Here is a 26,163-nt window from a genome sequence, read left to right as displayed (position 1 = left end):
AGTGACTTTATGTCTTCCGTACATCTACAATTTACAAAATAATTGCGGAAACCCAACTATTTCCCCTAATAACCGCTCTTATTGTGTGTGCCTTCATTGTCTGATCCCTTCAACTGTACTCCAAACAGATCTGTGTGCTTGCCTGAATGTCAAACAGCTGGATCTGTCCAATTTGGGAACACAGTCATGAGAACAAATTGGAGACGTCAATTCAGTGCTGTCTATTTATAGACATCTACTTTCAGAAGAGAACAACAACAGAAAACAAACAAAACACATTTATATGATTGTATATGCATTACAATCCATGTGATTTATTTACTAAAATGCAAAAATGTCAACAGAAGTAATTATTATTGAAAATAATATGTGCCTGTATTGTTTTAACCAGTGTGTTACCCATATCTGGCGTTTTTATTTACACCTCCCAATAACTGAATGTGTGGCCCCAACACTAGAACCCAGAGGAGATACACGAGGAACAGTTGCTTAGCAATATAAGGCTAGTATGCATAGATGCCAATTGCATTTTTAACAAGCAGAGTGGCACTTGTTTTTGTCCCCACAAGTTGCGGGGAATTATTTGCTGGTCGTAGGTTGAAGGCTTTTGGGCTTTACAAGACGTGTGTCAAGCTCAGGTCTCTCTCGCCCTTGCTTATCTTCTCTCTTTGTTTTTGCTGTTATTTGTTTATTTTCTTCTTCTTTGTTGGACTTTTTGATTGTTAGACGTTTTCACCGGAATTTGCGTGTTTATTGGAGACGGAAGCCGGAGTAGAGCTGCCGGTGAGTATGGAAAACATTGCTTATACTGCATGGGATGGGGGTAATGGCTGTACGGGGATTGTAAGGGTTTATATTTTAAACGAGGTGTAAAGGCGTGAATGGTGATGCAAACACCTGTCTAAAGTTGCAGGATGGTGCAGGAGTACAATGGTAAGTTCTGCTGCTTAGTCCAGATGCATTTTTGGGGACAGGTCTATAATCAGTGTGTGAAATCATATGGGGGTATATGTGTGCAGCTAAACATGGTCTAGATGAAGAGATGCATTATTACAGGCAATCAGTGGGATTTAGTTATCTGGGGTTATCAGAAATAAAGGGGTGCTGGGAGCCACAGGGACTTTATATGAGTGAGGTGCAGTCATTCTATGGTAGATTTTGTATTGAAATTCAGAGTTGTGGTGAGCTTGTCCACACTATGCCCTTGGTGCCCCAATAATTCAATATTAATGTTGAGGCTTCAAGATTAGCTTCATGTCCCTTACCATTAGGCAATGAAATGTTCTGGTAGAGACAAATTTCTTCAAAACACAACTGGGCTGCACCCAGATGCTGACTTGTCCAGAGCCTCCGAGGGGTAAAGGAGATTGGACACACTAGTAAACTAAGTACCTGCAGATCACCAGCCTCTTCAGCTGCAATTCTACAAATCCTTGTCTCTGCCTGACAGGCCAGGTTCTTTTGTTTAGTCTTATGTGGTTTAAACTAAACTTGCACACTATACCTTAAGAAATGTACAGAACATCCACGGTCATGTCAGAGCCCTGAAGACTTTATGCTTTGGAAGGTTCTTGTATTCTCTAAATTCACTGATGGAAATGCAGGCCTTGATAAACTGCAGCATCAACGAAACCTACGTTTTTTGAAAGCATTAATGGTTTATTGTGTCTGTCCAGAATGGACCGTATCACAAGGGGCCTGATTCATTAAGGATCTTAACTTCAGAAACTTCTTATTTCAGTCTCATGGACAAAACCATATTGCAATGCAAGGGGTGGAAATTAGTATTCTGTTTTGCTCATAAGTTAAATACGGACTGTTTTTTCATGTAGCACACAAATACTTGATAGCTTATTTGTACGCTGGAATTTAAAGTTGATATTTGTGTGTTACATGAAAAAACAGTCAGTATTTAACTTATGTGCAAAACAGAATACTAATTTGCACCCCTCGTATTGTAACATCGTTTTGTCCAGGAGACTGAAATAAGAAGTTTCTGAAGTTAAGATCCTTAATGAATCAGGCCCAAGATCCTCTAATGCAGCATTATCCATCAAAAACCATGCTGACAGGATACTTGGATAATGATGCTAAACATAAGATGCTCCTTTTAGGGGCAGGGTCGCTGCTAGTGTGTTCAGAAATGAATCGGTTCCAGCCCATAACTACAGACATGCTGGAAGCTTCTATAGATTTGCAGTGCTTTGCCAAGGTTTAGTTTTTTTTGTTTCTCCGATTGTCCAATAGATCAGTTTCATGTGTATGAAGTCTGTTCTGGGGGGAGTATGCGTTTGCCACGGCATAATAGTCAATTTGCCACATGAAGCTAGAGGCAAATGTGTTAGGCGCTGTTGCTGTACTGTATCTGGTTTTATTATACTTATTTACTATTCACTGTTCTCCATTAAGTATACATGCTATTATGTATTATAGAAATCTTTATATGTATTTATTTAAGAATGAACAATAAACTTTGTGGTCTTCACTACAATTACACCCCTGTCCCCTGTAAGTTGGGCTTTTTTTGGGGCTTTTTAGGATTGGTTTGGGCTTGTTTTTCCACTTAGCGGTTGCTTCTTTTTTATTTCAGAGTTGGCAACCCTGCTGGTAGTTGAAGTGTGTGGGAAGAGTGTGATAGTGTGACAGCCAGGGACCCGGGATGGAGGAGAGGAGGTCACGGGATCCCCCAGCAAAGTTGGGAGCCGGTCCATGGCCTGCTGCCACGAGGAGCTAAAGTATATCATAACTGAGGGTATATGAGTGAAATGGGTAAAATTTGAGGGAGAAATTACCTCAGGAGTCCCCATGTTCAGAGAGCTACAAGAAGGGGAATTACCCCATAATAATAAAGAAAAGCCCCTGAGAGTAAAATAAGGTGGGACCCCAATAAAGAAGTGGCGTCACTGCCAAAGCAGTGTAGAGTCAATAGCGGCAGCATTGAGGGTCTGCCATATTTAGTCCTCATGTCTAGAGAGGGGAGAGCATGTAAAGAGACCATATGGGAGGTTTGCTGCAGTGTTCAATGTGAGCCAGAGGGTCAGAGAGGACACCAGATAGGGTGTTATAGCCCTGAGTGTAGATGTTACAAGAGGACACTAGTGAGAGTGTCAGATCTAGTGAGCAAGGCTGAGATCGCACTGGATGGAGAGGGTATCAGAGCCTGCGCAGAGTCCAGTGAGGGTGAGAATCCCAAGATGGGAGCATGTGTACTAAGGGATAATGCGCACCGAAGAGGAGGGGTGATTAACTGTGCTGGAGTAAGAATGGAGATGTACATATTCATTTTAGTGTTATTTGTAACTCAAGAGTTTATATTTGTAGAGATGTCTGGTGTCCAAATCATAGACACATCTGTTTGCACTGCATGTGCAGGGACCCTCTGGTCATTTATACCCATGCCAAAGAACTAGCCAGTTTGACAAAACATCACCTCTACTTACCATGAGGTATTCAGAAAGCTGGATCAATTCCTACAAAAACAAAAAATAGTTATATATGTAAATTATGTAATTTATTATGCTGGTTTTCCTAAAGTGTTAGAATTAATTAATTCTTCTAGCACAGACTTAAAGCCAGGGCAGGATGGCTTCAAACCCATCTCTGAACACACATTTTTGTAAACATTCAAAACAGTTAAATGTTAACTGCTAAATTTACTGTCCCGATTAGATGTAAAACTGGCACATACAGTGTAACATGTCAAATGACCAAATTTGTATACAACTTGGCCCCAAACGTGCATTTCCAAGTTTCACATTCAGTGAAAACATGTAGATAAATATGAAGGCTATAATATTTAATAAGCTAGTATACCATACCAACTAGAAGAAGTTGGCGTCTGGGAGCCGCCGGGGAGAGGTGGGCGTTTGGGGATCCGAAAATCGCATTATTTTACAGCGGGGGCGGAGCCAAATGTGGCGATTGCTGGAGAATCGCTGCATTTGGACCCAATTCTGCCCAGTTCACCCGGAATCCGGGAGTCTCCCGGACATTCCGGAAGAGTTGGCAAGTATGTAGTATACCCTACACTTATAACAATATAAATAAAACATGCACAAGTTTAATAATGGTGTCCCTTTGAGCCTTACATCGGACCTATGAAATACACCATTATTTTATGTTGTACTGCTCATATGGAAAGAAAATCTGTATATACTTACACCATTCAAAACAGATGTGGCACAACTGTAAAGAAAATAAAAAAGTAACTCACTAAATAAAGCTGGAAATGTATAGAAGCAGTATAATTAGAGTGAGAGACAATGAAAGAACCACAAATGTAGAGGTTTTCATGCACTGCATGCATACTACACCAACTTACATGTATAAAGCAATGCATATATTTTAGTAAACAGACATCTCCAATTGCTTTAGAATAAAGTGTGTATAAAATGTATATAATATATATATATATATATATATATATATATATATATATATATATATATACATACATATATATATATATATATACACACATAATTAACTGCAGTATAACACCTTACTCACTCAGTTTGTTGACTTGTGTCCCTCTTCAAACATATCACTGGTGTTTCCTGGACTGTTTGAACTTCTGTGAATAAATATATATATATATATATAGTAATGATTTTGCTGTACTCTACCTACCTATTTACTATAGAGTATTTTTGTGTTAACTGAACAACATTTTATCACTGTACTAACAATACAAAAAAAGTGAAGCTAGTTACCAGTGTCTTGCAATTGCCTGATTATAATATAGATCAAATGACATATAGTATATTGAAACACTATAATTGTCCAATATATAATATAGCTACTGTTGCATAGTATATAACGCAACTCCTATTGCATCTCACACAGCAGAGCCCTCCCCTGTATAGTGCTCACCTTGTTTAATTATTCAGTATATAGCACAGCCCCTCACACTATCCCTATAAACTACAGCACTCCAGTAGACACATCAGACAACTTTCCACTATATGCAGCCCCACATTGTCTATTATATAGTATAGTCCTCCAGTACATGTAGTCCCCCATTGTCCAATATATTCCATACAGTATATATAGCTCATGCATTGTCAAATATAAAGTATAGTGGCTGTATTCACAATGGACAGCTCACCAATAAAATCATTCTGTCATGACAATCATTTTGAATTACTAGTGATTGGATATGGGTGCAGTATTCAGTAGAAACAGCAGGCGTGCTAACCGTCTACAGTTACAGATTCTTCACTCTCTGCTATTTCCAATTGGTTGCTGGAGGTCACAGGAAGGAAAGAACTTTTAATGCTACAGCCAATTAGTCCTCCGGCTACTAGTAAATAAGACTGGTTTTAGGTGTAAGCACTAGTATGTTTTAACTGGACCACAACAGTGGCAGTTGTGGGAAAGAGGGAAACGGGGACACCCAACAGATACAATGCCCGGATTGTAGCCAGACGCCCTGGGTCTCAAAGGCTGGTAAAAGTTGCTACAGCTGCAAACCCTTCTGCTACACCACAGGTAATCATGGAATTCAATGACTACAAATCTAGTGATGATGGGGCCTGACTAGCCCTGGGCCCAAATAGATGTATTAGGGGAGGGGGGCATCCACAGTGAATTAATAGGCCTACCAGTTATATTTGTGCTGGGCCCTGCAATTTCTGGTGGAGGCTCTGCTGATCATACCTTTGACGTTACTTCCAGTCATGCAACAGTACAGACAATACACACACGCGGTGAAGTTTAATTGCTAACTGCAGAATATGGGGTCAAGCATTGCAGTTAGATGTGTGCAAATCTATACAGAGTTTTCGAAGTATCACGATGCGTATGCTTTGCGTAACGAATTGCTGGATTGCAAGCCCAGGCGGAAATGCACGTTGGGAAAAATAGAAATATCACTTGCCCTGCCTTCTATCACTATATACCACTCTTTTAGGGGAAAATTCACCATGAGGTATCTCCAGAACATCCACAAGCGGAAAATGAGAGGAGATTCTACCATAAATGCGCCACGTCGCTGGCAATTGGATCTCCCCATTAGGGTTGCATTTTTAGTTTTGTATACAGCCCTTTGTGGTCCTGATCTGAATAACACTGCAAGGGACTTAAAAAAGTCTACTAGCAGAATGTAAAGTAGTTTAATTTGCAAATTATTATACCGATTGTATTTTCAGGGAAGAAAGGGACTCTAGAGTAACTGAAGATATTTTATTACTGCTACTTGCTAAACAGTGCTTTCAAAGGATGTCCCCATTTATTTTATTTTTTGAGTTCCAGTAACTTGTAAGGACTGAATATACTTAGACCTTTCTGTGATGGATTACTAACTATATGCTCACCAAACTTTCTAAATGAAAAAAGTGTAGCGTTCAACAGTAGGTAACGACTTGAAATCTCTTGTAGTCAATGTACGATGTTTATATACCCGTCCATATTACATATACATTTTTCTGGATTTTTCTATATGCAGGAGGAGATTGTAAGCAACTTTGCAGGATCTACCCAAGTACAAACCAAGAACTTCAGGGTCATTGTCTTTTCATGACCAAACCTGTTTATTTGTTTAAATCAATATTTGTCCTGGGAGAAAAAGGCAAATTAACATTAAAATAATAATAGTTTTGTAACACTTTAGAGTGAATAATTTTTATTTTATGGGTATTGTATAAAGACAAATGCTAAAATATGAAAAATGTTTTTATATTATTCCCATAGTTAATTTCCCAAAATTAAAAGAATCCCAGACATGCACCCTAAAATTTAAAAAGAGCATATTTTAGCCGTCAGTTGTTTTCACTCTCAGTATACCACCCACTGCACATGGGTAGAACAAAATCTTGGTTAGGAAGAAAGGTGTAGGGCTAGGAACATTTTAAAAGAAAAAAAAAATGCAGGTATCCTATGGGCCTGTCCCAAGGCAGCTCACTATGGGACCAACACTCTCCTGCCCCCCAGCCCAGCCAGCCCCTGCCTTAACTTCTATGAAGGTGTATTCATTTTATGTTTTCATGTTACAAGATCCAATTTTCAACATATAAAATGGATCTTGGAGTTTAGGTAAAGTGTTCTTTTAGCAGTAAGAAACCCGAACTCATTTTGTAGTTCCTCATCATTATTTCATACATTTCCATTACTGATTTTCTAATTGTATTTCCCACACACAGGTTCTCATTGATGTGCATTTCATGATCCACATTACAACATTTTTATTTTAAAATTAATATAATTGACACACATTTAAACTACAAAGTTGGTAAAAAAATGTGGCCACTTCCTGATCCAGCAGAATACACCATCTACCTACTAACATCCAACCCCTCCCCTTCCATTGGCTGTGGATTAGGACTCAAGGTAATTGGGGAGAATTTGAGGTAAGCACCACAACTGAACTAGCTGCATTACAGAGAAAGTGTGTTATAGAGATTGTGAGTTGTAGAGGAACAGCCCCCCCCCCCCTCATACTCCAAGAAATGTGTAACTACTGAGCAGCAGCTGCTACAAGACCTGGCAGTTGAGGGGCCAAAAAGCTGCTGGACCCCATGTAGCTACCACATTTACTGCTTCGGACCCTGCTCACCGCTGCCATATAGAACGGTGCTCGTGGTTGGCAGGGAGCTTAATGAGCTGAGCAGGAAGTGCAGAGCAGCTGTAAGTCAAAGTAAGTCAAGGAGGGGAGAGTGAAATATTGTGAGCCCCTTAAAAATTTGACGATGGGGCTTCTATATTTCTATTTACACTCCTGCTCCTAGGTTCACCATCACACCCAAAATTGGCATCCATTGCAGAATGGCTGTATATTCTACTAGGATATCAAAGTGTCCACATTATTTACATAATAAACTTAAAGTGTTAAGTTCCCAGAATTCTTTTATTACTCATTTTGATTAAACAGGACAGATATTGCTGTGTGTGGGCACAAACCTAATATATCTGACATGACTCACCAAATTGTTCACATATTTGATCAAGCAGATGTGAACATTTTGATCAGTGATTAGATTTCTGTGTTTCAATCAGTGTTATTTCATATGCTAGTTAATCTTTGTAATCAATTCATTGTTTCTGAACTACAAAATTGGTCACAAGTTGATTGTTTTATGGACAGATACAGTACACTAGACAGATTATTAAAGAATATTTAAAAAACAAAAACAAAAAAACCACAAGCAACTAATACACTGTATACAAAATCTGGATTCAGTGTCTGAAACAGGCAGCATACTGCACTATACGGACTGCTTATCCCAATGCACAGCTTGCCATTCTTCCCAGCATTTCCTAAGGAACAGTCAAATATCAGTAGTGTTATTGGTACAATAATCTTACCTCGGTCACTCTTGGGTATATCTTTTTGGTTGGTTTTAGTGTGTAAATGTTCAGAAAAGATGTCTGTTATTGCATTTCTACAGTCAAATGGATAGGTCTTTGAGCGATTATGATGCCAAGATAACTGAATGTTTGAAATAAATAAACAAAACAAAAATATTACACAACTTTCTACATTTTTGCATATATAACTCATTTTGTTGGTTCTATATATCATTATACTCATTTACTATTACTCATATACTATCACTCATTTCAGGAACTGAAAATGATACGCATCGGTATACTATTACCCATTGACCCCATTTTGCAATTTCCCCAGAAGGGTCTATGAAAGCTCACTCAAGGTTTGGACTCTTGCTTCTGGTTAGAGCAGCAAAACTTATCTGCCACAACCAACCTTAGACCGCAAAGAGGGTAAATCCACTCCAATTATGGCACCTCTAAACCAGGGTTTCTAAACTTGTGGTGCTTGTTAGTGCTGGGGAGCCTCAGACAGATTCAAGGGGTTTTTAGCTTGTTCATTTAAATCTCAAAATAACAGTTTACTGTATCATCAAAAAATAACATTTTCACAAAACAAATTCGTTTTTCTAAAAAAAAAAATTTTTAAAGGGCTTAAGGCGTTCTTGGTATACATTTAAACAAATTTTGGGGTAAAAGGTAAGTAGTCACTATTGTAGGGGGGTACATTATCCAAAAAGGGTGTGACCCTTCTGTAGACAACTTTATGGATAGGGAAACTATGGCTTGTGACTTAATGTGACACTAAACCCCAAAATTAACCCTTTAAATTGTCCAGTACAAACTGTGAAGAGCAAATAATTTTTTTTAAAGCTAACCTGACGGTCCCGTACAGCTGTGTTAAAAGAAAACAGTATTACCCCACCCCCCACTACGCTACAGACAAATTGAGCTACTTCCACATCTTCAGGAGTATCCTATTGTGATCTGATGCAGGGAAAAATGTAAGTTGTTGTGACAACACTGCAAAGAGCTCCTTCTCTCTGCTTCTGACATCGAACTGTTAAGTGCTGTTCTATCAGGGCCCTAAAGGCATTCACGTTGACTGCCAGCTTGCTATAGGTCATACAGAGCCTGCTCAGCAGCTCTGCTAAAGCACTGTACTCCTCTGCTTATCCTTCCACGTGTTAATATTAACTGCATAGGTGTACCCATATTCACATCTACAGCTTGTATATTAGGATACCATGCCTGGCACTTTTTGAGGAAATATATTATTGAGATTTGAGCCTACCGATATTATACACATATGATTTGTTACTACATATGTGTTTTTTCTGGCTTGTAGGTTTCATAATAATTTTGGTTAACTGATTAGTGGCCCTATATTTTGTATCGTCTGTCATAGGTTGGGCTAACAGCAGAGAGACACTATTTGTGATCATTGTAATGCTTCAATATGGCAAGTAATATACCTTAGTAAAATGGTAGTACTTGGTAGTGAGCTAATAACAAGTAATTTTTTATCAGTCCACAAAATGTTATTAATTGTAGAAATAATTCAGTTTTGCCTAATAAGGTCCTGCATTTAAATTTGTCTACATGATAATGTGTAGTAATAATTCTGCCCGCAAAAAGTAGTAATGTAGGATGATCTGTCATATCTGCATGGATTCCTGTAGTGAACTGTGGAATCTGCAGGGTGTAATTATTAGAAGATGCCCAAATAGGATTTGCCAAAGCATCTAGCAATGTCAGATTAATGATATCCAGAAGTGACATTGGTGATAAACATGTAACATGATAAACATTTAGATATTTGTTTTCTAAATACACAGCACAGTCAGACAAGGAAAATAATTATAGTGGTGCCATTTGGTGTCAGAATACAATCCTAGAAAAAGTCTCTTTGGCACTAAAGCACACAAACTTTTTTTTTTCTTTGTTAATACTTGGGGGTATATTTACTAAACTGTTGGTTTGAAAAAGTGGAGATGTTTCCTATAGCAACCAATCTAGCTATCATTTATTTAGTACATTCTACAAAATGACAACTAGAATCTGATTGGTTGCTATGGGCAACATCTCCACTTTTTCAAACCTGCAGTTTAGCAAATCTAGCCCTTGGCCTCCGCAGTTCAATATGGCCAATGCACAGCACAACATTGTCTTTAGTGATGTCACATGCCTTGATGTCCATTGGTGCAAGTTCACACCAGCCAATAAGAGAAGTTGGGTAGAGTAAAGAAGTTATTTGCAAAGTACAGAGCAGATGCACCTAAGTCTGTGGAACAGCGCATAAGTCAGCTTTCATTAAGGAGAGCAAAAATAATAAAATGAGATAACTGGGCAGAGAGCATCATCCTAACATATCAATTCCCTATTTCTCAACAACTAAAGTAAACTAAACGCCTTAAATATTTAAGGGATCATCTACTTCAGGAGAACCCACATTTTCTGCACCTTGTGTAGGATTTTAGTTTAAGTCTCTACCCTGGGACTTCAACCAATACATAGTAAGAGCTGCCTGGCTGCACAGTTGCCAGAGGACCCAAGCCATCCTAGAGACAAATGATTGGTAGTTCATGGCACCTATTCAATCAAGTGCTGCTTTCACTTCCTCATTGCCATCTGTTTCAGATTTAGATCTCCAGCATCATATTCTGCAGTATTGATAGCTCTTTCATAAAGATAAATAGTTGACTCTATTAAGGGAAAACTACGCTATTATTTGGATGAAAGAATGTAATTCAGAGCTTTCACACAGATAATGTTAACATTTACCTGATTCCCTGATTTTTCTTGGTCTTTGTTTAGAAGGGATCTACTTGAACTTTGTTTCACAGGTGAATATTTGATATTTCTCCATGACTTGGGTGGAGATTTAACTTGTTTCTCTCCTGATTCTTCAAACCAAAGATGTCTTCTCCTGAAGAATTCCTGCTCACGTGGAGAATGTCTCTCCTGCTCTCTACCCCAGCTGGGACTATCCTGGCGACAGGAAGTGATATTGTAGCGGCTTCTCAAGTGTTCATGAAATTCTAACCTCCTCTCGTGCTTGTTCTCAAAGCTCTCAGTGGGAAGCTTTTGGCCCACTGAGCAATTTCCACTTTTAGTAGCCATGACTTAATTGAGGGTAGACCATCAATATTTTCTTATTTCATTGATATGATAGCTTAATTTTATCCTAAAAAAAAAAATAAGGACAATAAAGAATGACATTTTCAAACTCGCAATTTCTTCTAGCGTGCAAATATTTTAATAATGTACATTTTGGAAGCCTGTACAAGGTATACAATGATTTCAGGTGCTCTGAGACAAGGCAACAGTTCCATTCCAATGTGATTTTTTAATCCTATATGAATTCAACGATTTCATACTCTGCTGCTACATTCACCTTTTGTCTCCCTAAACAATACATATAAAATATTACTGATATTTCCTTTCAACATAACACCAATTTCCTAATCACCTCACCAAAGTTTTAATTTTTACATCAGTATGTAAGATTCAAATGCTAATTTAATAAAGATAAACTTAGTGCAAAAAGCTTGAGATGGAAAAAAAAGTTTTAGCTTAGATATACATTTTTATGTACACTATTAGGCAAGCTGTTTTTTAATGCATAATTCGATTGATAAGCAGGGGAGTATAAAACATAAAATAGTTAAATAAGCCAAAATAACTAGAGGACGACACAATTAATGCTAAAATATTAGACTGCATACCTCCAAACTTTCTCAATTTTTGCGGGACTGTCACCATTTGATGAGACTGTTCCGTCACCTTGATAGTCTGCACTTTTGTTACAACTTCCTGGAAGTTGGGAGCTATTTCTTCACTCTGAAGCGTGGTGATTTAGGGAATGGCTATGTCCCTTTCTTCCAATGTTGCAAGGTAGGTTAAGAGGGCATGTTTCTAAATCATCTAAGGGACTAGTACCATTAAAACAATAAGTCAAATAATATATTTCCTTAGGGGTTTCATGCACTGGTGGAGTAATGTACTCGTCTATACTAGTTCCTGGTAGCCTGGGAAATATTTACATTTGATCCAGTAAGAATCACTGATACACATATGTACATTTAACATCCATCCACATAGATATTTTTGTTGTTTGTTCTAGATGCATTTTGGCATACTTGTCTACTCTACTGGAATGTCTGTGAGATTACCGTATTTTGGAGAGTCCTCCCGCACTCCCTCTTCGCTGGCTCTCCTGCTCTCTCCTACCTGTTCTTGCAGCTTTTACTACATGCGTCTGCTGGTGTCTTAAGCTCAGTTGTTGTTATTATTCGGATATTGGAATGTTGGTGCCTTTGTTGGAGAGCAGAAATAAGATCACAGGACATTGCAGGAGAGCCAGCGAACACAGATAAGCCCATTTATTGGTATCTTTAGTACGCTTAATCACATGAGGAGTGTGCTGTGTGGTGGTGGGATCCACATTGGTTACAATACATTATATTATTTTATTACACTATATGCGATTTTCTCCTGTTTTCTTGATATACGAGATAATTCCATACATTTCCGAAGTGCATTGGAGTGGTCCAGCATTACAGATCTGTTGATGTGCGCATGTCCCTATTTACATCCGGTACGCATATAAGAATAATTGTGTTCATGGTGATCTACACTATTAGGCGCCTATTCCTTTGTTTTTAAAAATATTTTTTCTGGACTTACCATCTGCTGGTACTAGGCAGCCACCTGTACATGCGGAGTGACTTTATAATATATTTATGCTTGTTATACACTAAACTGATAATTAAGTAGAGGGCCGAGTGTATTTGGACTTAAAACACACACATATACATATATATATATATATATATATATATATTATATATCCTGGGCAGGTAAGAGTTAACCTATTGCTTCACCGGGCCAGTGTCTGTCTGTAGTTCTACACACGCATGAGTCGGCTTGCTGGCCGATCTTTAAAACAGGTATAAAATCACAATCATGAAGACCTGTGAGCCTAGCTTCAGTCTGGGATATATGTGAAAATATTGTATAAAATATATTTATGAATTGAAAGACCAGGCATGCAACAAATATGAATAGTTTTTATGAGGTGGTAAGTTGTAAACTGGATGTTTGTAGTGCGATGGAGCGGAGATATTTGCCTTTGATACTGTTACATATAACAAGATGAGAGTAGTAGGTCTAGGGGAAAAAGTATGTAAGTGGGTAGAGAACTTGCTTAATGATAGAAAACAAAAGGGTAGTTATTAATGTAACATATTCAGTTTAGACTAAAGGAGAAGCAGCACGTGGATCAGTATTGGAACCTACAATTTTCAATCTTATTATAAATGACCTTATAGATGTTCTAGAAAGCGAGGTGATCATATTGGCGGATAACACACTAATCTATCTAGTGTTATTAGCACAGAGCAGGTTAGTAACTTACTACAGAGAGATTTAGCCAAAATGTCAGATTTACAAAATAACTGATGTAATTTAATACAAGGTAGGTCTCCTGGAGTCCCGGGAGAGCAGGCTATTCTTCCGCATCCTACTCACTTCCTAGTAAAGTGGTTGGGATGGGGGCCTCTACAGTGCAATTTGTTACGAATAGCAGCATTTTGGTCCAATACACGGAACACCGCCCTCTTGCGAACATAGAATTCGGCAGTAGATAATAACCACTTGGCACATCTAGTCCCGGAGGGGAAACAACAAGAGTCTGCAAGTATGACTTTAAAATATAAAACAACCAGCGCTCAACTTTTTAAAATGCCAGAAAATGTAGCTTCAACATTAGGGGTTTCAATGAGTAATAGTCCTCTCGTATTGAAATCACATCAAATATGGGACTATTGTAAGTCTTTTCAAGACCACCTCAAACCATTCCCGTATAACGCCTCTCTGGGACAATCCCATCTTTACAACAGGGCAATGCTTTTCTCGATTCAGGGTTTGGAGGGAGAAAGGTATCGGGATGGTGAAAGATGTCTTAAATATAGACCAATGTATTTCACTACCTATCTTACAGGAGAAATTTGATTTTCCTGATGTTAGCCGTTTCGCTTATCTTCAAGTAAAACACTATGTTAATTCCCTTCCTAAATCCGATATAACGAGACCTCTAACTCCACTGGAATCTTTATGTGTACATTCACCCCTACAAAGAGGAATCATATCCACTTTATATAATATTCTCATCTCCTCTTGCTTCAGAGAATAACCCTTTTGGTTATTCTCTGATAATGTAACTTTGTAATGCCTCATTTAAGGCTTAAATGAAACATGAGAGCTATGGGACATTAGGACTGTCTTTATCATATAGTACTTTTATGTGTTCGAGGGTTTGGTTCTTTTTTTGGGGGGGGTATATTGGGCAAAGTGCACCTTGAAAAGCGTTCCTCCAGTGAAGCAGGAAACTGGATCGCAGTCATCTCAGAGTTGGTCAAAATCAAGTAGTTTTGTGCAGGGAATATAGCAATGCCCCTAAGAATATGCCATCTTTACCACTTTATCTCATTTCAATGAGCATGCTCTGAAGATGAAGATCTTTAGGGGACACATACTCCGTGCTTTGCAAGGAATGCCCTCATTCCACCCGTCTTCCCAGAATGACCAATGCAAACTTTTATTCTGCCGCAAACGCCATCTTACTCCACAAAACTCTTGTGCATTGGCAGATGTCAGGTGACCTTATATGAATCGAGAAGAAAGGCATCACAAAATTGGGTTTTGTGCTTTGTAAATGAGGATTACATGGGGGCATTTTTGGGGTCAGGGAAGAATGTATTTTCCTAATGGCCCCATGATGCCACTGGATTGGTTTCCTGCTTGGTTTCAACACTCTCTTGGCAAAATACACACCATTGTGACTATTGGGGAGCAGAGAATTATATAGAAGATTGGTCCAGGCTGTTTGGTTAGCAGCACTCTTTTCTTTCAAATTCCCTGTGACCTTATAGCAGTCATTGTGTGATTTGTGTGTCATAATATCAAGCTAAGCGTGTCATACAAATGTATGATTAAATGGGAAAGAATGCTAATATACAACTTCAGGCAGATGATGCAGTGGTTGTAGATCTTTACATATGTGTGGCTCCTAACTATGCCCCTCTGAAGACAGATCTGTGACCTGCAGGTAACGTTAGATATATTCTAACAGATAACGTATTTGTCCAATGAAAATGGAAAATACAAACTAAACAAAAACAAGTGAAATTCAAGCAAGGTGAACAAGTTCAACCATATTCAAGCCTAAAGGCTGCACTTTGTAATGTTTTTAATGGTTTTCCATGCAAGCAGTAATATTTACAAGTGTTAAAAACATTCTAAAATGTAGCCACAAAGGTAGTCTCATCCTTTAATGTGTAAGCTTTGTATTTCACCAGATACAAACAGATGCACTATAGTTAATAGTGACCAATCATTTAATTCGCTAACTTATGCTACATGATCAAACCTAATATTTGATTGGTAGATTTAAATGCACCGTGAGTCTTTAGTTGCAAAGCTCGTGTTCAGTCACAAATTAGGTGGCATCACTCAACTATATGTGTTCACTATTAAAACCTTTATATGGCCTCAGGTTACATAATAGCCGTCTGAGTACAGCTCCCAACATTGAGACATACAGAATGGGGCAAAATAACCCACACCCCAGATCCACCCAAACAGGACCTCCCTAAAACACCCACTTTTGGCAAAACTCCAGCCATCTTCACATAAGCTCCGCTCAGTTTCAACTTCCAGTTCCAAAGTGTAAATAATAAAAATATATATATATATATATATATATATATATATATATATATATAATTTCCTATTCTTGTCACCATTAACAGAACAATATTAGATAAAAAGTCTTTGTCAGTGAAATTTATTGCTGGCGCTAAATCATACTAAATCGGGCGAAGTGAAACAGGTTTCAACTGTCACCTTTTGATAAATAGATCCCTATATTTAGGTGGGTTTTAAGTATCCAGTGTCATTTTCTAAACAAGCAAGAACCACATGTGATAATGAATATATTGTCTGCTTACTTAAATCCACAACATAGAAAACTGGTCTGACAGCTTCATGTAGTATGAATACAAAAAACATGTCTTACCTTATTCCTGCAGTTGGTCTGAGATACTTTTGATTGAACAAAATCAATGAAAAAGAAGCACATGATCATGCTTCCAAGTAAGCAACAAGTCAGTCTGCAGGTTTCTAACAGAGACAATTCCAACTAGTTTCTACAGTTGTGTGCATCCCTAAAACAATAAAGTGTTTTGGGTCTGGTCACGTGGTTTGTGTGTGGGTTTTAATTGGCTGTTGACATGTAGGTGTAACAGATACATGTCCCCTCTTGCCATAGGTTCAATTTGCATAGCCTGTCTTCTTTATTTAATACACACTGTAGCTTGTGTTTATGAATCAGTCCATTGCACGTGTCACATGCACCCTGGGGCACAAACTGAATGAACGTTTTGCAGTATTAGTTTTCAGTTTAAAATCATTTCTGCCAGGTGGTGTCTTTAGAGCACTTACAAATAGCTATAGAAGTTTGCATTTTTGTAAATATAATTTTACTTCAGTGAATTACTCCTTCTCACAATATTCACATTGCATAAAGAGTTTGTGCTTCCTAGTTATAAACTTTTTGTTTTAATCTATGTTCACGCTGGATATTTGCAGGGAGTGCATTGAAATAAAAGCTCCTTTTTGTAAATGCATTTGCAACTGACATGCACTTTTTTTTACTGAACTTATTAAAAAGTATTTTTTAATACAAGAAAAGCACAAGAAAATTGTGTCAAAATAAATACAGGTAACATGTTAGTATAGGGGGTCCCAAATCCAGTCCTCAGGCAGTCCTAACAGTGCAGGTTTTCCATATATTCTTGCTGGAGCACAGGTGAATTCATTACTGACTGACACATTGGAACAGATCCACAGGAGGTAGTAATTATCTCACTGGTGACCTTGAAAACCTGCACTGTTAGGACTCCCTAAGGACTGGATTTGGGAAACCCTGTGTTAGCACATGAAACATAAAGCATACTAAGGAACATTTATATATAAAAAAAAACTTTTGCACAGGTAACCACGTTAAAAATGCACTGTATAAAATAAAATCCAGGTATCAAAAATAAAAAAAAGATATAAAATAAATAAATGTACTGTAATGCATAACACCCAATTCAATTATGTCATTATTCTAGATTAGGTTGGAAACTGAAAGCATTCCTCTGTCAAGTCAGTCAGAGGTGCTCAAACTCAGTCCTTAAGAGCTACTAACATTTCATGTTTTCAGGATATCTTTAATTGTGCACAGGTGAGCTAATTTATTTTTCTGGGTCAATAAATATCCCATCTGTTTCTATAGACATAAATCTTGAAAACATTACCTGTTGGTAGGTCTTGAGGACTGGGTTTGAGTACCACTGATCTAAGTGGTTGTTATTGGCTGCAGTGTGTTTTTGGAACATGTTTACTGTCCTATAGTTTTGTGGGGGTTTGTTTGCACTTTTCATGGGTTACCCAACTGTGCTGACTTTCCCAATGCCTCGATAGTCAGGGTCCCATTTGGCTTTCAATTGTACACTATACATCACTAACATTTATAACTGTTAATAAACTTCCAGCATTTCTTTTTACTGAACCAATTAACCACAAAATATTTCACAAATCAAAAGATGCTGAGATAAACGATATCTAGTATACTTTTAATATGCATAATATTGTCTATGTTGGGTGTCATATCCATCTACTAGTTCGTTTTAGTGGAATATGTCAACAACAAAAATAGGTATATTTGTTTGTCGGAACCGCAACCTATTTTCTTCAGTCTAACCACAGCTTACATCATTATAAACATGCAACTCATTTTCTTGTCCTCATTAAATATAGCATAAATGACGGACTATAATGATCTTAGTTGATATTGCTCTTGTGCTCGGTCCACACACACACATATATATATATATATATATATATATATATATATATATATATATATATATATATATATATATATATATATATATATTTTGATAAAAACAAATGACTAAAAAATTTAGCATAAAGATAAAACATGTAAATCCCCTAATGATTCAGTTCTTGCCACATTTACTGAAAGTCGGGCAGACAAACTTTGTAACAGATCTTCAATTTGCAGCACAGTTTCCAAAGATGGATATATGGAAAAAAGGTACATATATATGGTTAAGTTGATTGTCATTAATTAAAAGAATGTATTTAGATACATACCAGTAGCCATAGTGTTGAGAGATATGAGCAGTGACCATATGTGACCGTGTGACAATTATTAATGACAGTGACAGCAAGTTTCTTTGAGACTGTTATCTAGCCACAACATACAGCATGAGCTAAGATCATCTGGTGCTTTCTTAGCTCTGCAATAACTGATAATCTTCATTGCAGCAAGTGTGTGAATTCAGTGGGGTTGTTTTCTAAGAAAGGGGCTGATTTAGTTAGGAGCAAATTTTGCCCAGGTGCAGACTATGATGTACTGCAGGGTTTCCCAAACCCAGTCCTCAGGGCTCCCTAACAGTGCAGATTTTCCGGATCACATGTGACCTAATTAGGACCACCTGTGGATCTGTTACAATGTGTCAGTTAGTAATGAATACACCTGTGCTCCAGCAAGGAGATAAGGAAAACCTGCACTGTTAGGGAGCCCTGAGGACTGTGTTTGGGAAACTCTGATGTACTGCAAAGGGTGCAAATGAATACATTTAATTTGCTCTGCGTTTTACATATTCCCCCTACAACATAAAGGTTTTTCCTGGTAAAATTGTTGCACCCAGTAGCTGGATTTTTTCCTAACTACATGTGCAGTAAACTACAGCATTTATCTTCTATCATGTACAAGGCAGACAATAGGCACATGTCTGACTGGTTGCTCTGGATTACCAGGGGTGCCGAGGGGAGGGAGGGAGGGGCAGTTACATACTACTGGGGCCTGGGTTGCCTTGGGGGCCCAGGGAGCCGCAGTCCTGTAATTTTTTTTTCTCGGTTGGAAAACAAATTGGAGGTGTGGAAAATGTTAAGAGGGAGGGAACTGTTAGCAGCTCCCAGTCCCTGGACAGCGTGTGACATCATCAGCATCAAGGAGAACAAGGAGGAGGAGGAGGAGTTCCAGCTCAACTTAGCTAGGTGTACTGGGTTGGGGTTGTGGAGGTGTTAGGCATACTTGCCGACTTCTTGCAGTCTGCATCCGGGAACTGCCGGGGGAAGGTGGGCGTGCGTAGGGCGGGGCTCAGCTAATTGCGTAGTTTTGGCCCCGCCCCTGTAATGGTGCAAACGCGTAATTTTACAGCGAGGGGGCGGCATATTTTATCTAATTTTGCCCACTTCACTAGGAAGCAGACAGATGCAGGAGGCTGCCATACTCTCTTGGGAGGCCGGGAGTCTCCCAGACATTCCGGGAGAGTTGGCAAGTATGGGGTTAGGACGTGTCTACTGGGAGGGGGGCTTATGGTGTTTCCTGGGGTGTCCTGATTTGTCTGCGTGGATTATGATGCGTCTGGGGGAGGTTTAATGTGACTGTGGTGGTGGCGTAATGTGGCTGGGAGATGGCGTGTTAAATGTTATGTTTCAATATAATGCATGTCTTATATGATGCATGCTAAAAAAGAAGAGGTGCTCAAACACATATATATATATATATATATATATAAAATCAAAAATAGATAATACAGCGCGTAACTCCAATTTGACCAAGAAGGTTCAATAACAGTCCAAGTTGGACATAGGATTTCCTATGTACAGGAGGCAGCCACAGTTCCCACAAAAGCCAGATGGTGACCTGGAATAATCTATAATAAAACAAATAGGGAGGGGCGCCACATAGTATAAAACTGTATATATTGGAAGGTATACAGAAGGTGTGCCATAAATAAGAAGCTCAGTCATCCATATGAGTGAGAGAAAGAGATAGTTTCTATAACACTCAAACAGCAAGGGTGAATGTAAGTAGATGGATTAGACGCTGGAACTCCTGCACCTCACCAATATAAGATGCGCGTACCAGATAAAAATTCTTTAAAGCTTATCTGTATAATAGATGATGATTTTTCACATAGAATCCACTCCGTTATCACCCCTCAGATGTACACTAGGCAGGAGTCATGAATAGTGCTTCTGGAGTCCAGAGTGGATACTCAGTAGTAGCCAGATTATGTAGACGGAAAAAGAATCATATAGTGTGATACTATATAGCACCAATTTTATTACATACAAAATGCAGATTTGCACTTACATGAATAAAAACAATGCATGCTTATCTGGGTATCTTTTAAAAGGAAGGGGATGAGACCATCACAAAGGAGCTTCATATAAACACATCAGCTATTTCCAACTGCTCCGGTATACATCACCGCTGATGAGATGTGTAGTCACAAGTTCCCTCTTTACCGCAATGTCCTCTACGCGTTTCGTCTTGTAAAAGACTTCCTCAGGAGGTAAAGTATTACTTGTGACTACAATTGGTGCTATATAGTATCACACTATATGATTCTTTTTCCGTCTACATAATCTGGCTACTACTGAGTATCCACTCTGGACTCCAGAAGCACTATTCATGACTCCTGCCTAGTGTACATCTGAGGGGTGATAACGGAGTGGATTCTATGTGAAAAATCATCATCTATTATACAGATAAGCTTTAAAGAATTTTTATCTGGTACGCACATCTTATATTGGTGAGGTGCAGGAGTTCCAGCGTCTAATCCATCTACTTACATTCACCCTTGCTGTTTGAGTGTTATAGAAACTATCTCTTTCTCTCACTCATATGGATGACTGAGCTTCTTATTTATGGCACACCTTCCAATATATACAGTTTTATACTATGTGGCGCCCCTCCCTATTTGTTTTATTATATATATATATATATATATATATATATATAATATGTGTGGGTTTTTGAGCGACTCTTAACTGTTATATAATACATTATAATAAAACATATAGATATTATAATTTTTTGTATTGTGAGACATAGTAGGAAATTCAAATAGATGCCAGGTGTCTCAGGAACGTCCACAAGACACCTTGCGGCGGAGATTCCAACTGTTATTGTCAGCATTATGCACGGTACAATATCCCCGTGTCACATCGCCTGCAATTGAATCTCCTCCATATTGTTACTTTATGAATAAATTAATTTGGAATTTAACATTTTATGTCATTTTCTCTCATCATTATTGACTTTATGTTTAAGGGTTTTTGAGCGCCTCTTAATTTTTATTGGGTGTTTATCTTTGTAGGGGTTGCAGAGCCCCTAGAGGCAGCCATTTCTCTTATATATTTACAATTTGGTTTCATTATCTGATCATCATCATCACCATTTATTTATATAGCGCCACTAATTCCATTTCCAAACAGATAGATATCTGTGATTATTTTTATCACACATATTTTGGTTGTTATATAATTATATACTGCGTGATCTGTATTGTGTACTGTGTTCACTAATTATTTTCCATATTTTATGTACCTATATATTTTCCAAACAGGACCCAAGATTCCAGCATCTATACAAGAATCTAATACCAGGCTGTGAAAGCTGCAATAACGGGTAGGCGAGCAGAGCACCATTTTAATACATAATGGAGGAACTTCAATTGCTGGTGATGCGGAGCGCGGACATTGTGCCACACACATTGCCAGCAATTATGGTAGAAATTTCTGACAAAATCTCACGGACGTTCCAGAGACACTTGGTGGCTAATTGAATTCCCCCCCATAATGTCATGTGTAAAGACATCACTGTGTGGCCACACCCCCCTCAACAGCACATCCCTTCTCCTACAATATGTGGAGGGGGACCCAGGAAGTTGCTGTACCGGGCCCCAAATTCTTTTTGGCGGCCCTGTGGATTACTGTCCTGTTTTAGGCAACACTGTCCAGCCATTCAGGAAGCCAGACTTGCTGGTAATGTTGTCAGCTATGTCCCATTCACCACCTGGCAGAGTGGTGGTGAACAGGTGGCAGCAGCAATGCAGTGGTGTTTCCATTTCAGAGGGGTGTGACTATGTCCAGATTCACAAAACGTGAATGTTGGGAGGTTTTTTTACTGCACACTTGCACTTTGTAAATATATTGCCTCCATTTTAGACTACAGTGTGAAGGTCCGTTCTGGCTTTGTAAGTATATTTATGCATTGAGCCTCCATAGAATCAAAGTGCTTTAAATGCAGCTATCACATGCTAGCTGTATAAAAAATGAATTGGTTATTGAAATAAAACTCACTGAAACAAATTGAATTTCCCAGAATGTCTGTCCCTGTATGTGTGTGTCCAGTGTATGTACCAGTGCATGTATGTCCAGTGTATGTACCTGTGTGTGCGTGCTGAGTGTGTGTAACTGTAGTTTATGAAAAATGACTTGCCATAAGATGTCCAGAGACAGCATAGCTTCAGTGCATAGGAAGTATCTGGATCCTGGAATGTTGGGGGCCCTATTTTGAAAAAAAAATTGGTGCATGAAATTTAGAAAACTAATAATCAGCGCCAACATTAGAATAATAGTATTCCTATTTAATAAATAAACCTATTTCCCTCCCGTCAAACAGCCCCAGCAATAAATTAAATAGCATTTACGTTTAATAAATATAACCATTTCCCACAACTATCCCCGGAATTAAATAATTCATATTCATGTTTAATAAATAGCCCTCCTCACCACACTCAGTCCCACAGTTAATTAATAGCCCCAAACCACCCCAGCATTAAATTAAAGATGCCGTCACCTTACCTTAAATTAATAGACCCCATGATTAAATTAAAAAGCCCCATCAAAAAATTAAATTGAAGCACCAGCACCCTACAAATAAAATAGTACCCATTAAATAATTATCCCCCACCTTAACATCACCATTAAATTAATAGCCTACCTCCCACCCATGTACTAACACACCCAACCTCCCTACCCTCATATCACACATTATATTAATACATCCCCCCTTCCCTCACACATTATGGCAGCATACCTCCCCTTTCTTCATAAAGCATAGCAGCATGCAGCACACATCCCCCCTCCATAATAGCAGCATGCAGCACACATCCCCCCTCCATAATAGCGGCATGCAGCACACATTCCCCCTCCATAATAGCGGCATGCAGCACACATCCCCCCTCCATAATAGCAGCATGCAGCACACATCCCCCCTCCATAATAGCAGCATGCAACACACATCCCCCTTCCATTATAGCAGCACACATTCCCCCCCTCCATAATAGCAACACACATTCCCCCCTCCATAAAAGCAACACACATTCCCCCCCTCCATAAAAGCAACACACATTCCCTCCTCCATAAAAACAACACACATTCCCCCCCTCCATAAAAGCAACACACATTCTCCCCCTCCATAATAGCAACACACATTCTCCCCCTCCATAATAGCAACACACATTCTCCCCCTCCATAATAGCAACACACATTCCCCCCCTCCATAATAGCGACACACATTCTCCCCCTCCTTAATGGCAGCAAAAATTCCCCCTCCCTACATAATAGCAGCATACATCCCCCCTCCCCTTCATAATAGCAGCACACATCCCCTTCCAGCCCCCTTTGAAGCTTTTGCTTGAAGTCCTACCTTTTTCTTCTTCCTGTCCAGCCGTCGCTGTCTGGCTCTTCTCTGCTCCTCTGCTGCCTAGCAACGTCATGACATCAGACGCTGAGGGGCAGAGGGCAGCGTTCAGAAGGGTGGAGGAGCCGGGTGCTGGACGTCATTTTGGATGCGCCTTGCGGCCGGCAGTCTGAGGTCTGTTAGCTGTCAGTAAAAAGGCAGGTAGCGGGCAGCCACCTAGCCCCCTTGGGCTTGCACTCTGGGCAACGGCACCGCCCGCACCTGCCTAGTTACGGCTCAGTTTTCATGCATATCTAAAAAGTTTCTCACTTTTTTGCTACATCTTTCTATTCTGCAGTGTATCTGTACAATCCTTATTCAAGCAATCTTTAATCAATTATGGATTATTTTTTGAATGATTTGAACTTGATCAAGTTTGTTTGGTTCGGGGGCCCTAAGTTTGTTTGGGATACAATCGTGACTTTTGAGTTAATGCAATTTGAGTTTAACTTTTGCTGTTCAAAGTTCATGGTTTAAAGTTCACGGGTTAAACAAAAGACGTTAAAATAAACTATAAAATGTTGCCTTTTTTCGTTTAAATGGTTACCTTTGCCAGTATTTAACTTTTTCCATTCAAACAATGAACTTTACTGTGTTGAAGTTCGTTGTTTGAATGTAAAACCATTAAAAATACTATACAATGTATCCATTTAAGCTTGAACCTGTTCAAACGAGCCAGAACATGGTTGAATTTAGCTAAAAGTTTACAATCTATGTAAAGTTCAAAACATTTTTCACAAATTTTCAAGCTTTAGGGCCAATGTGACAAACCGGTTTGACAAACACTTCAAAACAACTTCAAGTAGCTCTAATTTTGACTGCAGACATGGTAACTGTTCAGTTGACTTTCATCATTATTGTTTTGATCATTGTATTAAATCTGGTATAAATAAGCCTTTATATTATATTTTAGCTCTGACAATCCACCATGTTTATAGGTCCTGGGTCTAAAATTTTGCAACTTTATATGAACAGTGCCACAAAATGTTGGCAGCATGTTACATGCTGATGCTGATTGGTTGCTAGACCCACAATCGTTACACATAATGTTGGCTACTGAATGAAGACAACACATAATTATTATAACTGAAAATGGCAGCTGTGCAAATCTATATTCATTAAAACAAGGTGTTGAGAGTGAGTATATTGTATACTTTGTACATAGTACCTTACTCAGTGCATGTTAGGCTTTTTCACAGCAGACTAATAAATATTTTATTTTTCACAAGTAGAAAGGATGGTGTCATGTCTTATGTTTTGTAGCAATCAATTAATTAGCTACCTCTTTTTTCACCACAGAACATGAAAATACAGAAGTACTAATGTATTACACTCAACTCATTAAAAAAAATTAGCCACCCCCGTCTTTACAATCCATGTGTTCTACCAAATGCTCTATAAATTACACTAACTTCTATGTTTTTACCTGTGCAGTGCAGTTCAATGCAGTGAAACAATGATCGTCCAGCCTGTGTCAGAAGATTATTTGTGTCCCAATGGTTTTAGAAAAGTCATTATTTTAAATTTCACACCACTTGTCACTTTGCAGTGTGCATTTTTGTTTGAAACAGGAAATTAAGAAAGCCGCAACATTCAGTCTTTCCGCCTCTTCTCTCTTACTCTTTCCTCCTTTCAGTCCTTGGCTGAGGTGACACTGCCATCTTTTGGTTAGCTTAACCCCTTGTCTGCCAACGGTAGCAGGTAATACATATTTGGTTTGTGTATTTGTCACTGCAAAGTGTATATATTGAAAGTGTCCTTAATTAAAGTAGAATCCTGGTTGTCACAGTGAATTTCCTTTCTGTATGAAATGTTCTTGTGGTTATATACAGGAAATAACTACAGTAAATTATGCGTAGCTGCGACGTCAACTTTACTGAATAGCAAGAAGCTTTTTTAAACTTCAGTAAAATGCTGTTATACATGGTAAGTCTGTCCATCCAATTTTATAATGTATGGATGACAGGTAAACAATAACCAAAGATGCAAGTGAACAGGTTTGCCGTATCTTGACCCCTGGCTGTTCTCCAGGGTGCAGTCTGGCTTAGAATGCTAACCTTACCTTGTTAGAATTGGCGGTGGGGGGGGATATGTTTTTACAGCCTATTCTTAAAACCATAAATGAATAACAAACTTTTCCCGCTGTGGTGACAGTTTCCCTTTAAGAACTGTATTTTGAGGCGTGTCAAAAATATATATAATATGTACCAGGATGTTTTGGGTCTGTAGCCACACCAAACAATGCAATGACCTCTGGGTACATTGTGTCTTCATTCACA

General features: G+C 38.6%; 1 protein-coding gene across 3 annotated transcripts in view; it reads right to left on the bottom strand.

The window, feature by feature from the left end:
- The window catches only part of TRAF3IP3 (TRAF3 interacting protein 3), a 48,682-nt gene extending 23,206 nt beyond the window's left edge, over positions 1-25,476 (bottom strand). Inside the window, exons 1-6 of one of the 3 annotated variants that reach the window (XM_075196223.1) lie at positions 25,311-25,476; positions 11,050-11,452; positions 8,302-8,425; positions 4,510-4,573; positions 4,161-4,185; positions 3,441-3,470 (exon numbers count right to left, since the gene is read on the bottom strand). In XM_075196223.1, the coding sequence (XP_075052324.1) occupies positions 3,441-3,470; positions 4,161-4,185; positions 4,510-4,573; positions 8,302-8,425; positions 11,050-11,388 (582 nt within the window). In that variant the 5' untranslated portion in view covers positions 11,389-11,452; positions 25,311-25,476. Of the gene's footprint in view, positions 1-3,440; positions 3,471-4,160; positions 4,186-4,509; positions 4,574-8,301; positions 8,426-11,049; positions 11,453-16,345; positions 16,496-18,492; positions 18,624-25,310 lie in introns of those variants that run through there. The other 2 variants (XM_075196224.1, XM_075196225.1) reach the window with 2 other exon arrangements.
- Between the last annotated feature and the right edge of the window lie 687 nt (positions 25,477-26,163).

The sequence above is a fragment of the Mixophyes fleayi genome, chromosome 2 (genome assembly GCF_038048845.1).
Source record: "Mixophyes fleayi isolate aMixFle1 chromosome 2, aMixFle1.hap1, whole genome shotgun sequence".
NCBI lineage: Eukaryota > Metazoa > Chordata > Amphibia > Anura > Limnodynastidae > Mixophyes > Mixophyes fleayi.
The sequence above is the reverse complement of the archived record's forward strand: the minus strand, read 5'-3'. Positions and strand labels throughout refer to the sequence as shown.